The 24793-nt window shown below is 37.6% G+C and overlaps 2 protein-coding genes across 2 annotated transcripts; both read left to right on the top strand.

Moving 5' to 3' along the window:
* The first annotated feature begins 5791 nt into the window (after positions 1–5791).
* Positions 5792–15486, top strand: LOC150101644 (lactosylceramide 4-alpha-galactosyltransferase-like). The gene is made up of 2 exons (XM_090399874.1): positions 5792–5876; positions 14807–15486. The coding sequence occupies exons 1-2, from the start codon at positions 5792–5794 to the stop codon at positions 15484–15486; spliced, it is 765 nt and encodes a 254-aa protein (XP_090256000.1).
* An 8609-nt stretch (positions 15487–24095) lies between these two features.
* On the top strand, positions 24096–24578 carry LOC150101645 (lactosylceramide 4-alpha-galactosyltransferase-like). The gene has a single exon (XM_090399875.1). It carries the CDS (start codon positions 24096–24098, stop codon positions 24576–24578), a length of 483 nt encoding a protein of 160 aa, XP_090256001.1.
* Positions 24579–24793: the final 215 nt, after the last annotated feature.

The raw sequence follows: 24793 nt of genomic DNA on the forward strand, positions 1-24793 counted from the left end.
AATAAAACCAGGAAAGGTCTTTTTAGCTTTATATATAGAATGAAAGAATACACCATATTTCTTTTTTTTTTGATAAAGAAACAATAAAATTTTAATCACAAATGATTTTTGAAAAGGAAGGATCGTTCTGCTTTTCTTTATCGTAAGTGATTACGAGACTGATTTTGATGTGAACGGACGCATTATTTTAGACTGAGCCGGATTAGTTTGTTTACAAGATTTTTCACGAAACGTGCATTGCACTGGCGCAGACACAGTTTGTTTCCCACTGTCTCTCCCTTTGCATGAAACATGCAAGAGGTCTAATGGCCGGCAGGCCCCCCCGCAATGAGCACTAGTGGTGGATTTATGGTTTTATTTACGGAGGTAGGATTTCAATCTGTGGCCAAGTGATTTCGTGACACTTCTTTTCCCTATCATAGGACAGCTAGTTGTATTTTATTGCTGGTAGACACCGAACAGTGTCTATGGGATTTGCTAGTGGACCCTCAAAAATCCACAGGATTATCTTTAACCTGCAAGGGACACCTGAGCAATCTCTACTATTTCTCCATCTGTGTCTTAGCACATTTCTAAATTATTGTCATGGCAAAACCTCTGAATGAGGCCAAATTTGAGGATGTATACATGGAATTCCTCAGACTAGGAAAGCTGCTGAGTGATAATTAGCCAGGAAAAGTCAAGCTCTTTGACACATTCCTCCCCCCACACACACACACACAGCAGTCACAGAGGACAAATGGATGACATAAGTGAAGAGCCCATAAATCTGACGCAATCAGATTTTGAACACTCCCCAAGTATGGAAGATGCCACATCCCAAAACAGTAATTATCATACCTTGGAAACAGATACAGAGTTCCAAATGGTCAAAAAAAAGAGGAAAAGCTCCACCAATGTGGAAGAATCCAAACAAACAGGGATAGAAGCACTCAATGATCCTAAAGAAAAGATACCACCAGTTATATTAAGGGATAAGGAAAAATGGATCCATGTCTCATCAACCCTCAAAGAACAAAACATCTCATTCTAATGGGCCATAAACTCAGATGAGGGAGTTAAAATACAACCTACTACTGTCATGGATTACAGACAGATGAACAGATTTATGGACAATGCTAACGTCCCATATCACACCTTCACTTTACCAGCGAAAAGAACCTGAAGGTAGTTCTACGTGGGATAGCTGAAGGTATCACTCCTGAAGATGTGAGCACTGATCTCTCCAGACAGGGCCAGTCCCCAGTAAAAGTGATTAGGATGCTCAGATCTGATAAAAGACCAATGCCTTTGGTGCTGGTGGAAATACGCGACACACAAAAGCAGATCTATGAACTGACAGTAGTATGCGGACTCAAGATTTTAACTAAGGCTCTTAGGAAAAAGAGCATCTGCAGGTCGGTGTCATAGATTCCAAAGGTTTGGACATGCCCAAAAATTATGTAAGGCAGTCTTCAGGTGCTTGAATTGCGGCGAGGGACACCAGACCATCACATGCACCAAGCCATGCACAACTCCGGCATGCTGTGCAAACTGCAGAGGACGTGTGTCCTCTGCAGTTTGCACAGCATCCAAAAAATCCAAAAAACAGCATCCAAAAAATGCTTCCAATCCAAAAAATCGAGGATCAAAAGTCAATCTTGCTCCTTCACGTAACAACGTTTTAAGCAACCAAACAGATCGTCCTCCAGTCCGAAAGACCTCGCCTTCAACCTCACAGGAAGGAACAACCATGACCAAAACATATACCTAGGCTGCAAGAACTAAGCCTCCTACATCTCTCCAACTAGAAAGCTCCAACATAACATCCATGTTAACAGCCTCACTTGCCACCGTGCTGCGGAAATTCAGCAAGCCCTCACTATCTTCCAGAAAGAGATTCCTGCAAGGCACTCAAAACATTATAACAGCCGCATGTCATGAGTAATAAATTCAAACCAAAAGCTCTTAAGATAATCGCATGGAATGCAAATGGATTGATGAACAAGGTTTTGGAACGTCAAGAATTTGCAACTCGTCTCAGTACTGATATCATCTTGATTGGTGAAACACACCTAAGCCCAGCTAATAACCCAAAAATCCGTGACTACACTATGTACAGAAAAGACAGAATTGGCACAAGAGGTGGAGGCACAGTCATATATATTAAGAGTTATTTGAATCATAGTACAATAGACAAACCCCAAACAGTAAACCTGTTGATGTACATACCTGCAATGCCGGGAGTCTCAAGATCTATGCTGCTTATAACCTTCCGAGCATGCCTCTGCTGACAACAGATCTGGACTCCATACTTGGTCCAAATCACTCCATAATAATAGCAGGAGATCTCACCTCAAAACACACAGCTTGGTACAGCTCTTCAACTAACACCAAAGGTCGCACACTTTTCAACTTTGCAATGCTGAACTCTATTGTTGTGGCCAGAGCTTCCGAGCCCATCCACTTCAGCCCTTCATGTAGCTCTGATGTACTAGACATCATCATCTTTAAAAATTTAAGATACCAATTCAAATTGGAATCAGTCAACGAATTATCTTCTGACCACAGTCCCATAGCGCTTAATCTAGGTTCATCAGATCAATTCTCTCCTCTGCACTCATTCATACCATGGGACAAGTTAGCCAAAGTTCTTCCCGATCATATTTGTCCGGTGCCCAATATCATTAAAAAGGAAGAGATTGACACAGTAGTAAATACCTTAACCATACAAATTCAGAAAGCAATAGAATCAGTCAGACAATCCAATGCCTTCTACCCAACCAACCGTATCCCTGAAGAAATCATGAAGCTAATCAGAGCAACAAATAGAGCCAGAAACAGATACCACAATACCAGAGCCCCACAAGATAAAACAATATTGAACAATCTAAACAGGCAGCTCCGGGAAGCTCTTCAAAAACACAGAAACCATCAATGGGAAACCAAATTGGCTAATATCAATACTGAAGATCATACTGTATGGAAATTATTAAGAGCAATCCGCACCAAAAAGCAACTCATACCCCTATACAAACCAAGAAAGGGACAGTTCACAAAGATGAAGAGAAAGCCGAAGCACTAGTAGATAACCTAGAATCTCAGTGCAATCCATCTTATACAAATCTAAATATCAACTTTATCCGAACATATCACTCCTACAAATCCGGAAGAAATGATAAATATCATCTCCCATCTAAACAATACAAAAGCTCCAGGACCGGATGGCATAACGAACAGAATATTAAAACTACTTCCAGGAAAGGCCATAATCAATCTCGTCAACATTACAAATGCCATCTTTAGATTCCAGCATTTTCCTACTACATGGAAAAACAGCCATCGCCATGCCATTGAAGAAGCCAGGAAAAAGTCCTCACCTTCCCGAAAGCTACAGCCCCATATACCCATTGTGCAGCCTCGGAAAGGTGACAGAGAAAGTGATCCTCTCAAGATTCCAAGCAGAAACATATAAGTTAGGAATTTTGCCTAATGAGCAGTTCGACTTCCGTAAGGCCCATAGTACAGCTCAACATGTGCACAGGCTGGTAGAAATCATTACTAAAGGTTTTAAATCGAAACTCAATACAGCTGCCATATTCATCGACGAAGAGAAGATGTTTGACAAAGAATGGCATCAAGGTCTTCTCTACAAACTTATAAAATTTAACTTGGGCTCAGTAATCTCGCATCCGTGCAGTATCATCTGCATATAATGCAGTGAATGTTGTTCTTGGGTTCAGAGGGATGTCCGCTTAACAATTGCTTAATAAAACTACCCTTCATGCACAGTCGGAATCCTCTGCAACATTACGGGATCACAAAATTCTATGAACATCGTCATCCTTTCAATGAAAGGTTTGTGCGTGTGTATGTGTGTGTGTTTGAATTTCGTGCGTGCGTGCATGGTAAACTATAGGTACGTAAGCAATCAAAACATGCCAAATTTATTTTGGAAACTGTCTTAAAAGCAGTAAACCATAAAATGTCTTCATATAAGTTTAATTTAAGCTTCGAGAATGTTTGTAGAACTAATCATGAATGACAGGCGCAGACGAGTGAGAACTGCAGAACTTCAGATAGTTATTTATCATCTTTATTGCTCATCTTGTGTTTAACCTTCTTTTCTCCACTATGGAAAACTGGAGATATTCTTCCGATACATCAGTTCGTAAAATATCCAGAGTTTCTTCAAAATGACCGCCCGATCAGTGTACTATCTAATTCAGGGAAAATTGCAGAAAAACGTAAAGTATCTTGATTGCAAGAACCAACAGATAAATTCAGGATCATACCAAAAGAACAAATCAGTTTTGGACTTAACGACAGCAAATTCGGGAATCGTCAATTATATTAGTAAATGATACAACTAAAAACTACACACAAGTGCTGTATTATTGGACATTGCAAAGGCTTTCGAAAAATCTAAGATTAAAGTTTTCTGTATAAGCTTATTTATGCAAATATCCCAGCAACCATGATACGATTAATTAAATCATATATCTCGGTGGTAGAAAAACTGCAGGTCAAGATTAATGCCACCTAGCGCACAATACAGATGGAGTTCCACAAGGATCCTTATTGGTTCCGATTTTCTTGACAATCTACATGGCAGATGTCCCACAAAATCCTCAAAAGCCTGTCGCAATTTTACTAACAAAACATCTTCGTCATTGTCCGGTAAGTGAAAGACTCCAAAATACACCTTTTGTCCAGAAAAGAAATCGAACTTTTCGAAAATAGAAGAAACTAGTGGAACCACCTGTTGTATCTTTTTGGAATTAAAAGCGGCAACCTTCATTAATGTTCTGTCAACTGTTTATGACATTTGTTTCTTTAAAAGCCGTGTTATAGTGCATAGAGTGACAGTGTGTTTAAATGACCAGTCGGAAAATGAGTTTCAAACAGAGAGCTGCGATTGACTTTTGTGTTAAACTTGGTAAAGGTTTATCCGAAACGCATCAAATGCTTCAAAAACATACGGTGATGAATGCTTATTCCGTACTCAAGTTTACGAGTGGTTTAAGCGATTTCAAAGTGGTCGTGAGACGCTTGAGGACGACGAATATTCGGGCCGTCCAAAAACTGGGCTGGACGAAGTTGACATCCAAAAACTGAGTGTGATTTCACGAAAGAAAATCCGAAATCGTCCGTGAGATTGATTGAAGATGAATTGGGAATTCCGAAACCAACTGTGCACAACATTTTGACCGAGAGTTTGGGGCTTCGTAATTTGTTCCCCACAAGTTGACGGACTACCAAAAATTGTATCGAATTGAACACTGCAAGGATCTCATTAAAATTGCTCGTAGGGACTCAAACTTCCTTGATGTAATCGTTACTGATGTCGTAACTTGGTATTTTGAGTATGAGCATGAAACAAAGCGCCAGAGGGCTGAGTGGAGGCCACCAGATCTGTGGGCTTCCGAAAAAAATCGATTGGAGAAATCAGAAGTACAGACAATGCTGATTTGTTTCTGCGATTCCAAGGACATTATCCACAAGGAATTCGTTCATGCTACCCAAACGGTCAATTGTGAGATTTATCTCGAATTTTAAAGCGATTGATTGCGAGAATGTATCGCGTACAGCACGAATAGCGTGACGACTGACCGTTCGTCAAAACCACTGTCACTCTTGGCACTCTAACAGGTCTTCTAATGAAACAAATGTCATAAACAGATGAAACAACACAAGTGAAGGTTGCCGCTTTCAGCAACAAGAAGATACAACATGTAGCGTCACTAGCTTATATTTTCAAAACGTTTTGTTTGTTTTTGGACAGATGGTGTAATACCTCCGCCTTTGAAAAATGGTTCTTCGATGGGCGATTCAGGTACGCCCACAAAAAGTACAGAGCCATACTATTCATCAGAAGGCTACATCCACCAAAGGAGGTATCCAGATCATCAATAATTAAAATCCCATGGCAAACATAAACTAAATGCTAAGAGATACAATTGGCCAAAGGAATCCGAATCACTCTCCACATAAAACTCATTTGCACGGAAGTATCCAAAGCAAATGATCAACTTTATCCCAAGATTTACCGACTCATCAGACTAAACGGAAAAATTAAACTACTACTCTTCCAGATATTAATACGATCTTTAATTACTTAGGCCTCGCCAGCTTGCAGCCACACATCCAACTGTAACATCCTAAGAGTCCAAAGAGTAAAAAAAAAAACCAAATGTTTACGTAGGATACTAGATTCTACATAATTCATCAGAAATGAACTGATTCAGTGCAAAACCAACATCCGATGCATCTCTTCTTTTCTCCATTCATCGGCAGTAAATTTCTTCTCAAATGCTGCTATGCATTTAAATGAACTGATGAAACAAGCTACAACGATTGTGATCACTACAAGAAAAAATGCTCTAAAGCTATTCGAAGATCCACTGATTACACTTAATCTCGCAGTCCCCGAAGTGAGAGCTTAAAGCTCAGAAACTATTCATACCCATATTATTAATATCTCCACAGAAAAATGGGAATATGAAAAGGGTATGCTTCACCCATCATATCAGTAGCGTTCTGTTTGTAAACGTAGCGTTGTTGTTAATTTTGAGTGAACTTCAGGTTTTCCAAAGACTGATCAAGTTTTTCTTAAACATAAACACCAAAGTAAATATTTGTTTTGGAGATTATTTTAATCCACTTATATTTCTTCGGACAACTAATTCGGGAAATCTTAAGAGTAATAAGGGTGTATGGATAGTAGAAATAAATATCTAGAACTCAGAGATTATAAAATTCGTGTGTAGATACTTATTTTAAAGGCATCTCGAACAACACGGATGTTGCTGCTTAAAGAAACCTTCAGTTAAAATGATAATGCTGAGATCACTGCTGTTGTTATTATACTTAAACGAAGAAAGTAATCGCACCAAAGATGCACTGGAAAGTTCAGTACAGATCATTAGTCACTAGTTTCCTTTGTACTAACTCAATCACCTTTGTATTAAATCTATCAGATCTCTTCATTTGGAGCTTGATAATCTGCCAGTCATATTTACATTTCATTATTCTAAAGATAAACCAATTATTATTATACACACTGCAGTTTTTGATATGATTAGACATCAATTTTATCCCAGAATCTACTTAAATTTTGCTTGTTCTCGGTCTACTAGATTTTTTCTCAGTGGTGCTTCCACTTCCATGAAGTCTTTATGCTCTCTTTCTCAGTCCTAATCAAGGTGTTTCAGAATACCCATTACAAACACCCTGTTTATGACAGAGATATATCTTAGAGGGGAGTTCATTGTAGAATAGGTTTTCATTAGCAACTCCTATCTACAAACACGAGGTTGCGAAGATAAACAACTTGAAACGTTTCTGGGTCTGTGTTGACATGAATTCTGCCACTGGTATGGTTCAGGCCATTAACGTCAGGGGTGGTTTCAGGTGATTAAGGAAAGGATGTTTACGAAATGTTATCGCCAATTCAACCACAACAAACGGGTCATCAGCAAATTGACACGTTTCGAAAGAGTCTGCCACAATCAACAGTGTTAATCACATCTCAGGTTCAGTTTCTGCTGAAACCATAAAAGTCCTCTCCCTAGCGAGGACAACATACTCTCGCATTCCAGCAGATCATATACATGAATAGTGTCAAATTACAGGAATGCTGACCTATGACAACATGTGATGTTCATTTAGAGCGAAGCTCAATGTAATTGGACGGATGTCCGTTGGATTTGCGAACAGCGATTCCCGCATCGTCCAATTCGATTGTACATCCTGTTTGGAAATCAGTGGTTGCAGTAAACTGGTTCCGTTAAAGCCAAAACGTGTGATGGTAGGGCTCCAAGAATTTCCAAATCTGACTTCCAAGCAGAAGTGCTTCGTCAGATTGAAGAGAGCACTTTTGTAAGTACCGTGGCATGAGGTGTCCCTCATTCCAGCACTTCTTCATCTCTGAATGGCGATCGTTTCCATATATTCTGGTATTACGTTCGAGCAGCAGGCCAACCTATTTTGCACCACTGGTTGGATTCTGTAGTTGGTTCAGTCAATGTGTGCAGAAGAGCCTCAATTCCCAGGAAAGAAATTTATTTTCTAGGGAATGTAAGTGAAATTGCCCAAACAGCCACATTTGGTCCAGGGACAAGACTCACACTACGTCGTACCGTATATTCTTCCACCTCGCCTAAACGACCCCAAATACGACGTAACTGCAGGAGACATTGCCAGAGTTCTTGGAAAATCCGTTGATGCACATTACGCACCACATGTAATATAATCACGACGGTGTGCCATCACACCCTTCACCTGACATCCGACACTACCTCCAGCAAACGTTTGATGAGCGATTTGGTAGAGGTGGACCAGTGGCGAGGCCTGCACGTTCAGTGGCACATTGTCCCAGGACACAAAAAGGTGTCTCGAGACAATAATAACATCGTGTATGAAACCCCTGTGATATCGGTAGAAGATTTGCATGTATACTGGCTGCAACGGGCGAGATCCAAACCTTGACTGCATTTTTGAAAGCGTGCGCGAGAACTTACTACGCAGGTTTAATGCATCATGTGGATTTGTTGGTCGCAACGTCGAGCACCGTGACCCCTGTGTCTGATGTTTATGTCCTTTGTGATGTTCAAACGAAACGTTTTGGCCTGTACCACGGTAACGGTACAATTGGCGGTACTAAGTTGATAATCAAAATTTGATCTATCCTAAACACCCTACATACATTAGAAGCATAAAAAAAAAAATATACATATATATATACATATATGGCAATACATCTTAAATATTGAAAAGGAGACTGTATTTAACTAAATTTTAGAAAAAAACCTACGGTCAAACTATAGTGCAATTAATTTCAACTTGATCAGAGGAATAATTAGCATCTAAAAGCTGTGAACAGCTACCTTCATCGCTACAGAATCTACTTCAGTTCTTCTGCACCTGTATTGTGAATTCTGACGCACTCGTGCAGCACATGCTTTGCACACGTTACGAGTAAACTCTTTTATTCTGATCTTTCTACTCTCTTTTGTACGTGACAGTAACATACGTGTGATGTGACGATAGAAGAAACGCTAACATTCAGTGCTCAGTAATGCAAGCTCACATTTCGTACACGAGAGCCTTTTTTTGGATTCAGTGAGAAACTTTTCTAATGAAAGTATAATAATTAATTATTTGATCACTTCCAACTTTGCAATAAAATTTGTAATAAGCAATTAGTAAGTGTTGCTTTAAACAATAGCGCAACTGCAGTACAATTATTTAAAATTAAGAAATGTATAAACGTTCTACTCTAAAAACATTAACAGCAAAACAGTCAAGATTAGCAATGATGTCACACCACGTGACTGTGACAACTACAATTTAACTGTTCACTCGAGATACGGCTGCTCTTTTGGCGCAAGGTGGATTTTACGGTACTTCAGCGAAAGGACATTAAAAACTATTCTCATAAAGAACAAATTATTGCATATTAAATGATTGCATCGTAATGTTCTTAGCAGTGAAAAAGCAATTGCAATGCTAACCTACTAATGTCACATATTTTGCTATGAAAACCGATCTATCTTTCTCCCTCCTTCCCTCCCTCTCTCTCTGTGTGTGTATATTCGGCGAGAATATCCCTATTTGTTAGATATCTTATGTTAGCTTCATTTGAATAATAAATTCAGGAACAGTTAACATTTAATGGTTACATTCCGAAGAAGAAATTAGAAAAAAAATGTTAAGTAAAAAACAGAAATAGAAAAAAACTGGAATAATTTTTTAATGTCGATTTAAGTTTCAAGTCATCTGAAAGCTTCCTGTTTTCAAAGAGAATAATATCCGTTATTTATAGGCATTGACTCTAGTCAGTCAGGATAATTTTGGATTTGAGTGTGTTTGCGGATACAGGAAACAATTGCAAAATTGTCAGGCATGATGGAGTAGGACGTGTGTGTGTGTGTGTGTGTGTGTGTGTGTGTGTGTGTGTGTGTGTGTGTGTGTGTGTCTATTTACTCGTTCTATGCAATATCCATAATGATTCACCCAAATTAAATAAACAGTTAACTATGTTATGGCGCAAAAAAAAAAAAAAGTACTGAACTACGACAATCCCACCCGCACTTCAGTACATGCGCTATGAAATATGCTGTTCAGCTGCATTCACATTAATAGAAGAACTCGTGCAGGGTCAATGCCATTACATTTAGCTGTGGCAATGATGATGAAGTTGGAAGAAAAGATGTTTATTGCTGAGCATTATTTTCGTTCAGTTGGTAGAGCAAACGGAGAAGGACTGCGGCATGGTTGAGGGCAGTTTGTTTGTCCTTTCCGTAAATGTGCCTTTAGCAATAGTGTCATTCACTAAATCAAGAAGTTTCGACGTACTGAGAGTGTTCTGCCGTAATGTGAACGGCACACGAAGTGCAAAAAATTCCCGTACCATTCAAGGTCTCCTGATCTCACATCACTTGATGACTTTCTTTGGGGGTATGTTAAAAGAACAGGTATTCCATCATGATCCACCTTCAAACTTTGATGAACTAAGGGATAAAATTACACGATATGTCCATCAGATATCCAAACCTTTGTTCTCCAAAATAACAAACAACCTTCGCATGCGTGAAGAAACCTCTCTTGGAAAATACGGTGCCATTTTCGAGCACACCATCTACTGTCGGTAATTCGATTGTAGATTACGTGCTTTATTCGACCACCGATAGTTGTGGATGTGCATATCATCATGTAAACATATCTTGCTTTGTTAATAAACCGTTTTCTCCTTAACGTACATTGTTGTAGTTTTGTTTTGTACCAAACCGTATTTTTATTTGAAGTAATGATTCATAAGGCGTTAAGTATCAAAACGTTACGCGATGAATATTGTATTATTTACGTCGAAATAGTAAATATGTCAAAATAACTTATTGAAACCCTTTAATGTTGAGATAATATCAGTTAGATAGTTTGGATCATTCTTTCTTCAATGTGACCACGTGACTAGGTCAGAAGAATTCATTCTTCTTTCACACAAAGGTATTCTATCGAGCGGAAAAGATCGGAACTCTGTGCAATTTGGTATTTTATTCCCATCCCTTTTTCTAAACGAATATCGCAATAGCCCTTGTAGTATGTTACAGTGCATTTTTATGTTGAAGGACATATCAGCCAGTTCTTTAACACTACCACTAAATCAGAAACACTATTTATCCGGAAGTTTTGCATACCGTCAGACGTTTTCTTACCAGAGCTCAGAGGCATAAGAAATCCCCCAGCCATCATGTATCCTCCTCCCATACATCAGATGAAAAAATCATTAGTCTGATTCATCGTACCACATCACCGATTTCTAATGCTCCATAGACCAGTCACGATGATCTCCCCACCAGTGTAACCTGTCATTGTTGCTACCGTTCTTCTATAATAATAACCAAGGCTGCACAGCTGTCTACGTACATTCTACAACTGACATGTACAGTAGATCTTTGACCAGTCTAACAATGAAGAGAATTCCTAGTGTCCCATACTCTCGTAGAGAGGGGGGGAGGTTAGCTCACCGAAATTTAGTGAATGTTTCATGAATGAGGTGTCATATTTTGATCGTGAATGCTGCAGGCTTTTCAAGTGGTCTAAATAGATAGGCTACTAATACAGCATTCTCCATCTTTAAAATGCCCTTTACAATATTTTTATCTGCAGAGAAACTCTAGGTTCTGTCTGCTTTTTACAGCAGCATATAATAAAGTTTCTGTCAGGGCAGGGAATGACATCTGTTTCTGTATTTTAGATTTTATAACAAAAGAACTAGTCGTACTTAACCAGAATCATAGTCAGATGTACGTGTAGTGTACAAGTGTTCACATGTACACGGAGGAAACAAATTCTGTGCTAACTTCTAAATATGCTTCAGCAAATGGTGTTAGATCATTTCCGGCACTCGCAGAGGAAGTAAGTACCCTCGTTCTCAATACGATACACACTTCGTATTGAGAACGAGGTGTTTTGACAAACTCGGAATTTTGTCAACAATCTATTTTAATCTATCTATTTTAATAGATCAATCTATTTTAATAGATCATTAAATTAAAAGTGTGATTTATTTATATTATTTTTTTATAAGCAAGTGGATATTAGATGAAGCATGATTTCAAAGCTGAATGTAGAACCTATGAAACTTTCGTAAGGTATTCACGAGTTGTCTTGGTGCGAACTAATTGACTAATAAAAAAGGCGAATATACAGCCCAATAAGGGTACCTATGTCTTCTAAGTTGTCCACACTAAATCAACTCGTAGATGCTCGGGGAGAGTATTCCAGCAAGCACTCTGGTCAACTTAGCTTACGAATCTCTCATAGTTTCTACATTCCGTTTGAAATATTGCTGGATCTAATATCCACTTTGCTTATGTAATTTTACATCGCCGAACTATAGCCTTTTGCTTCTTTATTTTAGTAATTATTATTTCATTATTATTTTTGATCACATATGAAAACGAAAAAGATATAAAGGTAAAAATTGCAAAATATTTAAGAATAACAGGTGTAATTAACTCTATATTTAAACCAAACCTAGTTCAATAACAAACCAGACTATACGTATACAATACATTAGCCCTATCTGTCTTTTATGAGAAAAACTGCAAAGTATACTCTATTTGATTACAAAAGAAACGAAGAAATTATAAAAGAATTAAACCAAGAATCAGTAATAGAAAAAAATTAAAAAATATCAAAATAAATGGATTGAACACGTTTAAAGAATGAAAACAGAAAGATTACCAAAAGAAGCCTTAAAGTGTAAGCCATTAGTAAAAAGAAAACCAGGACCTCCTCTTGAAAGATTCAACGATGATTTCTAAGGCTGGAACAGATCACACTAAGCCTAAATCCTTCACATGCATGATCACGATGATTTCTTCCCCGCCTAACTGTCTTGTGACCTCAAATCTCGCATTGTAGCAATGCCTGTGTGAATTCTCCCATTACACAAGAATTTCGGTTAATAGCTTAAGGATACTCCAATATTAATTTGTTTTAACGATTATTAATTCTATTTATAAGTATAATATCTCAGCTACTGTATATTACATAAAAGACGCTTTAAAGAAATTGTTGAAACATTTATCTTTTGGGAAATACCTGAAAACATTTCAATTACCCGAATCACCTTAATACTCAAAAAAAAAAAAGGAAAGAAATTAATATAAAATTAATTAAAATGAATGGCAAATTATGTGTGATTATGTCAGAATGCTAATTCAATGTACTCGATCTTCTTCTTCTTTATTTTTTTAATTAAGTGCTAAAGTCCTGAAGTACAGTTGTTTAAGTACTAAGTATCATTACTAGAGTAGGCCAAGATAGCACGTGAATTGATGACTAATACTGTACTATATATTACTCTTAAGGAAATTCAATTTTTAAAAATGTGAAGAATGTAAAATGATAGCATTTTCTGGATCCTCTTCAGATTAGACAGCTTCAAAGGTTTTCGTATGAGGGATTGGTTGGACAGATTACCAGAATTTTTTTTCTGATTAGGTGTAAATATGAGATAGCCGTTTCCAATGTTTTATCATCTCTGTATATGAAGTAAATGTCGTGACTAAATATTAAAACTGATTAAGTTTAAGTTTATTTACAGATGCATTTTTATGAGAAATAAAATTTTTAATACTAATGGAGCCTATTTATAATCTCTAAAATGTTGCTTTTAATATAAGAAGTAATATAATAATTATTAAATCTATAATTATAATTATAATACTAGACGATTGGCCCACTTATTTGGTTGTATTTTTATTATCAACTGAATGATTATAAATTGAAATACAAACGTAATATTTATGTATGAATAAGCAGAAATGATATGTAGACTTTTAGATAGTTTTATTTCAGCATTTAAGAGAACAAAATGAAGCCAATCCAGATGTCGCTGCTAGTGGTGGTGGTTGTAATTGGACTGTCTTTGTTTATAATTATAACAAAACTCCAGTGGGATGTAGGTAAGTTTTTTCTTGGTCTTGTTAAATAAAGCACATAAAATTTAATAAATAAGAATAAAAATTGAATTTAAGCATTTTAATAAAACAATCCAGAATTATTTTTGTATCTTTAAAAAGTCAAGATTACATTGGTATAATAACGATTGACGCAGACCGTTTTATGTTGTGTTGGACTTCTTATTTCAGCTGTGAATGAAATATTTTAATAAAGGAACCAATGTTATGTTTTATTAAGGTATTTAAGAAAAGTGGGAATTAATCATTGATAAAATATCCGTTTTTAACAACAAATGTAACCATAAAAGAATAATGCAAAGTGAGAATAAATATTGTGTAATTATTTCCCCCCCTCTCTCTCTCTCTCTCTCTCTCTCGCAGCATCCGACCTTGTGATGGTTGAAGATCATACGGCACAAAAGCAAAGGAACTAAACGATATTTCACAATTAAATTTGAAGTAAATACGGGCTGCATGGATGCAGTATTTTACACAAATAAGGATAAGATTACCATTATTTCCGCCATTCTCTTCATATTCACTACATGTTATGCAATTCGTATAAACCGTTCTTCGTCATTTGAGACTGGAATCGGTTTGCGTGACCAAGATGAAAATTTATTTATGACTTTTTTTAGCAATATTTTTGCTTCCAGGTATTTCGCTTTAGTTCTAACCTGACTATTGCACTCATCTCTCCTGACCTGGCTGTAAGAAAATTAAAAAAAAATAATATTTTCCTATTTTAATTAATAAGACATAACAAGAAGAGTTGTATATAGTTTTCATAAATTTAAAAAAAAACAGAAATAATATTGATTTGCAATAATTAATATCATTTCATAATATTTTAGGGCAAATCCCCTACAGGATCATCAATTATAATTATTCCAAAACTTCTTCAAATATATATTTCTTGGAGACTTCGGGTAGACCATTGCTGAAAGGACGTCAGGCATGCGCAGTTGAGTCTGCAGCTAAACACAATCCCGACATGAGCGTCACGGTGTTCGTGAAGAGTTCAGATATCCCATATACCTCGCTAATGTTGGATCTGGTCAGAGCGTATCCTAATACAAACTTCAGACAGCTGGATGTAGACGAAATGCTGGACGATACTCCACTGAAAGAGTGGTTGTGGAAATCTGACTGGAAAAACAGTCCACACAAAGTTGCTCATCTCAGTGATGCGTTGAGATTGGCTGTCGTGTGGAAGTATGGAGGAATTTACCTTGATTTAGATATGTTGGTGTTACGATCCTTAGAAAGATTTCGGAATACATTATTTAAGGAATTTAATGAAGACGTGGGAAGTGCCATTCTCTTCTTTGACAATCTTCACCCATTTTTATTTCTGTGTCTTGTTGAATACGCCAACACATACAGAGGTGATTTATGGGCCCATAACGGACCCCAACTTTTACAGAGAATGTTAAAGTCCATTTGTGCAGCGATGAAAGATCCTTCTAATAATAATTGTAACATTACAGTTTTTAATCAGAGTGTGGCCTTTCCTTTTGCGTTTTCTGAATGACAAAATTATTTCGACCCATCAAATGCAAAACATGCTGTAGCTAAATTTAGAGAAAGTTATTGCATTCACGTTTTCAATAAACTAAGCGAAGAATCTCTGGTGCGAATTGGAGAAAACTGTGCATATGAAATCGCATCAAGAGAGAACTGTCCACTTACACATGAGTACGCCAGGAGCATTGGAGTGATTTAGATTTTTCAATGTTACTTTAAATTGTAAACCGCATTCTTCATAAAAGTAAAATGATTTAGTGTGATGTATATTTTAATGTACACAACATGACAACAACTATCATCATCGCCAGTTAATAAATATCCTTAGATGAACACTAATAGGAGATATAAACTTACCCCAAATAAAAATCTCAGAAGTGTCGGAACACTAGAAGTTTTTCCCGTTCATTACCACAAGCTAATGGCACACCCAATATACCAAAATATAATATTCTAATATTGATCAAACAGATATGCTAACAAACAGATGTATGGCAGTTATTTAATGTGCTAAGAAGCAAACTATTGCTTCAGAAAACTAGACTTCTTGCAAAGTCGGAATCCTCTGCAATCTTAAGATCACAAAAGGAGGCCACTGCTGAAGCCGACTTCTATAAGGACATAAAACAGATACGAGTGTCGGATGTGCCAAACTCTCGGTTGAGGTTAATTGAAAGCAATGCCATCGGATGTTTCTTGAGAGAAGCCATACGGAGCAGATCGCTAATGAGGTGCAGATTAAATTCGATCGATCGGCCTGGGATGCCATACACGTGGATGCAGTTGAGGAAGTCTTTCATCTCCACTTTGAGTCTGTTTTTGATTACTCTGGCCAGGATCTTGTAGTCGATGTTGGAAAGATTATTTGGCCACCAGTTCGTGATCATGGATAGGTCTCTGTTAGCCTTGGAGATGAACACCGTATGGCTCTCAACGAACTCACCTGGCACGTTTCCGATAGTAAAGAAAGTGTTTAAAATGCCAGTAGAGCCTGAAGGATGAAGTCTCTTGCCGCATTATAGAACTCTGTTCCCAGTCTGACTGGACCAGACGCTTTTTTGGCTCGGTATTACTAGCAGGCTGTTGTTATTTCGGCCGTCGTGAAGGGAGAATCCAACCCTGCTTCGATATGCCCAGGGAGGGTAGGGATGTTCCAAGAGAAGTAGCCGGAAAGGCATCTTTGTTTGACTATAGTTCACTGTAGTGCCTCTGGAAGGCATGCAGGATGTCAGAAGTGTTCAGAATGTTTCTGCCTTCTGTGAGAGACAGGATTGTTCTCTCTTCTCTGATCGTCGTGAAGCGGTTGTAAAAGGCAGCCGACGGCCTGTCTTCAGAGCGCAAATGTATTCTGATCTTAAAGTTTCTTTCCACCGCTTGCCTTTGCTTTTCTGCGTCCATTTCGCTGGTAATTTCCCGAAATTACCAGCGAAATGGATATGTTGTCATATGATATTCCTTAGCGTCGGCCAGCTATGAACCAACTCTTGTCTTTGTAAAGGTTCGGAGACGAGACCTGTGGAGGTAGGCACGTTCTTAGCACCATGCTATCATTTTCTTCTTGATGATGGTCTTGAACTGCGTCCAAATGCTCCAATCCAAGCCAGCATGCGTCCAGGTGGTGCAGAGATGGTGAAGCTGGGCTGAGAAAATCGACGAGAAGTCTGATGGTAACTTCCAGGGCCGGACCAATTTCCAGATTTTGAAGGTGATGGTAACTTTATCTCAATTAGTCCGAATCAACATCTCAATCGAGATGTTGATTCGGATGATCACATGCCTTACCATCTCGACTATAGAAAGCAGCGATGGCGATAATTAAAAACGGTCTAGCCGAGAACCAACACCCTGGCCAAACCTTCTCTAGTCACGGGTGTGGGGATTAAGATGTCGCCAAACATCGGTGAGCTGTGCATTTCTATGGTGGACTTCCAAGTGTCTGTAGCCAGATGTTCCTGATGTTGGGTTACTTTCGACGTTGTCTAAGACCAGGTTTGCCACACAGTTGAAGTCACTCAGTACCACCACGATGTTATGGAATCGGGTGGTACAGCCCCCAGTACTTCCAGGCAATGGCGAGAATTCTTCCTTCTGCATCACTTTGGATGTTATGAAAGGTTGCTAGGAAAGGGAGGGGGAAGCATAAGTACCCTGACTGCGGCACTGAATGGTGTAGGGCCGAAGTTCCATTAAGATGTCATGAGGTACATTTGGCCAAGTTTCTGCATATCTATGTAGTGATAAAGGTGGGTCTCTTGCAGGAACAATAGTCTGATGTTGTAGGCTAGCATCAGTTTCCACATCTTTTCACACCGCTTCATGTTTGATTGGTGATCAGAGGCCTCTGATGTTGAGCGAGGTGATGCAAAAGGTTCGTGTCGTATTGGTTGTTTATAACCGGTCTAAGTCTTGTATTGTGAGATCTTTAACAAGTCGAAGCGGTGATTCGATACGTAGGCGCTGAGGGGAATATCCGGTCCCCTGTAGGCTTGTTTCAAGTTTGGAACAGGAGTTCGCTCGATTTCGAACTGGTGTCTGCCTTTCTTTATCTTGAAGCTTACTAACTTATCTTCCGAGGTCTTAGGTGTGTAAGTATTGAACTCGACCTGGTATATGTTTTGATCCGTGATGTTGTCTTCTTCTCTTGAAGTAGGGGATGGCAATCGAGCTCCATTTGGGATTCCGATGTGTCTGTCGGTTTTCTTGTCCTAGATTTCCGTTTCTTTTCCTTCTTAGGAGCCGATTCCTTCTTAGATTTCGCCGCCTTTGATGTTTCTGGTGATGGGGCGATATGTAAGTTATTTTCCGTCTTCTAGATGTATGTCTCTGCAGGGGAGTGGTAGCTTGCTCCAGGTTGAGCAGGTTGTTGTTATTAATTTGGTTGTTCACTAAATAAATAACAACAATCAGCAAAATTTAACACTTGCAAAAGGAAAACGAAAATCTGGGAAGCAGACGTGCTACTCACAGTAAAGCACGTTGGAGCGCCATCACTGTGGACGGTATTAACATCTAAAGTGAAGGAAAAAAATCGGCTGTCCATCTTTCTAAACCCTCGCGGCACCTTGTGGTGAATTTTGTAACTACTTTTTTCTTTTCGGATGTCGCTTCCCTGCGATGTGCAATATATTCCTGCTACCTTTAGCACTATTTGAATCACTGGATGGCGCTCCACAAGACCTAAACACACAGATACTTTCATTTTTATCATCCTGTACTTCATATCACAGAAAAACAGAAAACAGTTTCATGTATTGATGAATCTAACTTTAATCATTCAGTATTGTGAAAATTCCAATCTATTGCGAAAAAGGAAGTGCCACGGGTGATGCATATGTATTTACCGGGTTCTGGCTTAAAATAGACGTGTTTGAAACAGATTTCATATATTTGCTTCAGATGATTAATAAATACACCTACAGCTAGTATTCGATGTTTACAGAACAGATGAAGAAATCTTTATTTTAAAAATTAAAAAGAATTTGAATATTTTTGAAAAATGTATATTTAAATTTGCAAGTTGTTTGATAATATCCTGCTTTGAAGTCGAATAATATTCGCAATTTATGTGCTTTGTCCCTTGTTGTTACACACACACACACATCTGACATGCGCAAAAGTGTCTAAGGATCTTTAATCGGTGGGTGAACTATAACATACATGTGAATTGATGATAAACGCAACACTAACATTTAGTGCACAGGAATGCAAATTCACATATCCTACTCAACGAGAGCCTTATTTATTTATTTTATTTTTTTGGATACAGTGAGAAAACATTTCTAGATGAAAGAATAATAATGCGTTGTTTAGTGACATCTGACTTTGCAATAACAACTGAAATAAACAATTACTGAGCTTTTTTTTTTCAAATAGCACAGCCGCAGTTAAAAAATTTAAAAAGAAAAAATGTATAATAACAATTCTATTCTGAAACTTTAAGAGCAACACGTGCAGGATTAGCAATAATGTCACATGATGTGACTTTGCCAACTACAATTGAAGTGTTCACTCAAGAGACGGCTGCTCTATTCGCGCAAGATGATCTCATTCTTGCTTTAATTATAAGAGCTGGATGTTATGTTACTTCGTCGAAAGAACAATAAAAACTATTCTCAAAAACAACCAATTTTGGCATATTAATTGATTGCATCTTAACATGCTTAGTAGTGAAACAGCAATTGCAATGCTAACCCACTAATGTCACAAATGTTTCGAAAAAACCGATCTCCCCTTCTCTCTCTCTCTCTCTCTGTAAATGTATCCGGCGTAGAATTGACGCATTTGGAAGATATCGTATAATAGCTTCATTCGAATAATAAATGCACCTGCATTTTATGGTTATACGCGAAGAAATCTCAGAAAATGTTCTGTTTTAAGAATAAAAAATGACGACTTAAAAAGAACTCAATGATTTTTTATGTCGATTTAACTTCTAAGTCGTCTGAAAACTTCCTATTTTTAAATAGAATAATATTCTATTCTATTCTGTATTAATAATATTCTATTAACAATTATTAATATTATTCGTTATTTATAGGCACTACCTCTACTTAGAGGATAGTTTTGTTTTTGCGTGTGTTTGCAGCTGCAGGTAAGAGTTGCAAAATTGTCAGGCACTTATGGAGTAGTTGGTGTGTGTGTGTGTGTGTTTACGCATTCTATGCAATATTCATAACGGTGTCAAACAAATCAAAGAAACCGTTAAATAGGGTTATGGCGCAATAAAAATAAAAACAGCACTCAACTTGGACGCGTCCTTCAGTAAATGAGCATATGCTGGTCGACTGCATGAACATTAATAGAAGAACACGTGCAGAGTCTACGCCATTACATTCAGCTGTAGAAATTACGCTGATATTGGAAGAAAAGACGTTTATTATTGAACATTCTTTTCGTTATACGGAGTTGGTAGAACAAATGGTCCAAGCCTACGACATGGTTGAGAGCAGTCTGTTTGTCGTTTCCAGAGAAGCGCCTTTAGCAATAGTATCTTCATTGCTTAAATCAAGATGTTCCAATACCGGGACTGTTCTGTCCTAATGCAAAGGGCATTCGAAGTTCAAAGAATTCCCGTACCCTTCATGTTCACTTGATCTTACATCACTTTATGCCTTCGTTTTGGGATATGTTGAAGGAATGGGAATTCCACCATGACCGGAGTTCAAACCCGATGAACCAAGGAATAGAATTACACGAAATGTCCAGCACATATCCCCACCCTTGTTCTCCAAGATGACAAAGAACCTTCGCACGAGGTACGAAACTGTCTTGAAAGACAAGGTGCCCATTTCAAGCCCGTAATCTACCCTCATTAATGCTTTATTCGACCAAGATTCTACCAATAGTTGAGGATGTACACATCATGTCTAAACACCTTTTGTTTTTTTTGTTTTTTGTTAATAAACGATTTTACTCTACAACCTACATTTTTATAGCTTTTTGCAATATTCCATATTTTTATTTAAAGTAATGCTTCACAACTGTTAATTATTTCATGGACGATTATTATATTATTTATCTCAAAATATTGAACATGCCAAATAAGTTATTGGTATTCTTGAAGGTTGAGATAATATCAGTTAGGTAGTCTGGATCATTCTTTCTCCAATGTGACTAAATGGGCTTTTTTTCTTTTTTCTCTTAATGTATTCGATTGAGTACAAAAGAACGGGACTCTGTGCAATTTGATAGTTTTTTAAACCCGTTTCATAGAAGCACATCGCAATAGCCCTTGCAGTATGTTAATTACACTTTCATGTTAAAAGAGATATGAATCAGTACTGTAAAACTCCCACTAAATAGGAAGCCATATTTATCTAGACGTGTTGCATACCCGTCAGACCTCTTCTTTCCAGGCCTCGTGGACAACAGGAAAAACAGCTTCATCCATGAGATCTCAGTTATTATTTGCAATGACGAACCCAGGCATAAGAAATTTCGGAACCGTCATGTACCGTCACTCCCATATATCCGATGGAACAGAAAAATTCGTAGTGTGATTCATTGTACCACATCATGACTTCTAATTCTCTATAGACCAGTCGCGATGATCTCTATACCAGTGTAACCTGTCATTGTTGCTACTGTTCTTCTATAATGACCAAGACTGAATCTCTCTACGTACATTCTACTGTTGACCTGTAGATCTTTTGAACAGTTGTACACTGTCAAGAATTCCTAGTGTCCCATTGTCTCGTGGGGGCGGGGTGTAGAAATGAAACTTTACTGAAATTTACTGTTTATTTCTTGACTGAGGGGTTATATTTTGATTTTGAATGCTGCAGGATTTTCCAGTGGTATGAATAGATATGAATAGATAGGCAACTAATGTAACATTTCTCCTTCCTTCACATGACATTTTCAATATTTATATCTTCAGTTAACCTGTAGGTTCTGAATGCATTCTACAGAAGCGTATAACAAATTTGTGACAGGGCAGGGAGGACTAGACATTCCTTTTTGTGTTTTAGATTCTAAAACAGACCGAATACTTTTGCTTACATTTTCGGGATCATAGTGAGATGTGCATGTAGTGTACAGTTCACATGTACGCGAAGGAAACAACTGCGTGCTACCTCCTAAATCTGCGTCAGAAAACTGTGTCAGATACCAATCCTTAGAGGCACTCGCGAAGGGAGTGAATACTCACGCTTTGTATACGATACACACTTCGAAAGAGAATGCGGTATTTTAACAATCTCAGAATTTTTTCGAAAATTTATTGTTGATGTTCTTTACGAATACAGGTTAGTAATATTTTTATAGATCATTAAATTAAAAGTGTGATTTATTTATATTATTTTAAGAAAAGTGGATATGAGCTCCAGCATTATTTCAAAGATGAATGTAGAAATTATGAAACTTCGTCAGGTAAGTCGACCAGAGAACTTACGGGAATACACTTCTCGGCATTCCCGACTTGCGTTAGTGTGGATTAATGCACTAATATAAAGGCGAATATATAGATTTTTGGGCAGTATCAACGACTTCCAAGCAGTCCACACTAAGGTAACTCGAGAATGCCGAGGAATGTATTCCCATAATGTCTCTGGTCAACTTAAGAAACTTTCATTTTTCTATATTCGGTTTTGAAATAATGCTGGATCTTATACCCACTTTGCTTATCTAATTTTGCGTCGCAGAACTGAACTGTCATTTTGTTTTTTCGTCTACCTGTCTTATAGTCTCAAAATAAATTTTTCTGTACATAGCTTAGGGGTACTGCAGTATTAATTTGTGTTTAACAATTATTACTTCTATATATAACTATAATATCTTAGGTAATATATATTACATAAAATACTTTTTCAAGAAATTGCGACAAAATTATCTTTTAGAAAATACATGAAAACTCTTGCAATTAATATCAGCACTACAAACTCCTAAACCAACGACAGCATAAACATGATCTTTTCATAGTGGTCTCCAAGAAATTGCTACTGAACATTTGAATGACATGGCAATTCAACTAAGCGAGACAATTGGTGATCCAATAGAATCAAAAGATATCCAGTCGGTACATCGATCACCTCAAAAAAGGAAAAGAGAAGATTTTCTCGACCTCTTTCCCCAACGACGTGCGACGTACTAACGCTCAATCAAAAGTTAAACATAATAAAAGCTAGCAGAATTAAAAAAAAAAGCAGTAATCAAGTATCTTAATGGAACTCACGACAATAACCCCAATCTACTTCTTTGAATACTTAACACCATATTATCAGAAAATATTCTACCAAACAAGAAAGTAAAAAAGAGAACAAAAACTACCTGTTTATATAGCTAAGAGACAGCAAAATATTTCTTAAAAAGATACAAGATGCAAAGCCAATCAAAATAAAATCCGTAGAAGACCTCCACAAGCTACCACATTAAAAGGAACACTGAGGAGTCGTAAAGAAGGGAACAACATACCAACCTACACGAACGCAGACCACGAGGAAGATGTAATCACCGCGGAACATGACATTTGCCACATTCTAAACTCGATAACAGAATGGAAACAAGTGACTAGTCCCGAAAAAAGGACTATTATTCTCCATTTCAACATCAGAAGAATTCAAAAATACTGGCTGAACCGGAAAGCTCAACTGAAGGAAGATTCACACAACATAATGGTTTAATCCTAACAGAAGTATCTACAACAAATGAAGAGGCAAACATCTCAAAAAGGCCAAAATGTTCAAGAAGACATTATAAAACACAACTTTGCTTGCAAGCCCAAATCCCTCAACCAGTTGGCAGACAACTTTAATCACCATTTCAGCAACTCTGTCCAAAAACTACAGGAATCATTCTCTCCTCACAGAAAGAAACATTGTCCTCCATGACCACGAGCAACGCAGTTAAAGTGGTTTCTTTCCACAATAACAAATAGAAGGACTGTCACTTGCAATTCAAAACATTATCCTTAACAAAACACTGGAATAGACGGAATTAGACCAAAATACATAAAAAAAAACAATCAACTAACCTATGTCCAGTTACACTAAAGTTGTTAAATAAAATCTTATAAACGGGGCACATACCTGAAATCCTAAAGACCACATTAATCACTCCCATCTGTTAATTGGATGTCAGCCATGTGCAGTTGGGTCTGCAGCTGAACACAATCCCGACATGAGCGTCACCGTGTTCGTGATGAGTTCAGCTATCCAATATACCTCTCTCATGTTGCATCTAGTCAGAGCGTATCCTAATTTAAACTTCAGACAGCTAGATGTAGACGAAATAATGGCAGATTCTCCACTTAAAGATTGGTTGTGGAAATCCGTCAGGATAAGCATTCCATATAAAGTTAACCATCTCAGTGACGCATTGAGATTGGCTGTCGTGTTGAAGTATGCAGGAATTTACCTTCATTTAGATATGTTGGTGTTACGATCCTTGGAAAGATTTCGGAATGCATTATTTAAGGAATTTCGTGAAGACGTGGGAAGTGCGATTCTCATCTTTGACAAACTTCACCCATTTTTGTTTCAGTGTCTTGTTGAGTACGCCAACACATACAGAGGTGATTTATGGGCCCATAACGGACCCCAACGTTTACAGAGAATGTTAAAGTCCAATTGTATAGTGACAAAAGATCCATCCTTCAAATAATAATTGTAACATTACAGTTTTTAATCGGAGTTTCGCCTTTCCTTTTCCGTATTCGGAATGAAAAAAATATTTCGATCCATTAAATGCAAAACACGCTGTACCTAAATTTAGAGAAAGTTATTTTTTTCACGTTTTCAGTAGACTAAGCGAAGAATCTGTGGTGTGAATTGGAGAAAATTGTGCATACGAAATCGAATCTAGAGAGAACTGTCCAC

The sequence above is a fragment of the Typopeltis vanoorti genome, chromosome 11, assembly GCF_054136105.1.
Source record: "Typopeltis vanoorti isolate ZY-2024b chromosome 11, IOZ_Tvanoo_1.0, whole genome shotgun sequence".
Lineage (NCBI taxonomy): Eukaryota > Metazoa > Arthropoda > Arachnida > Uropygi > Thelyphonidae > Typopeltis > Typopeltis vanoorti.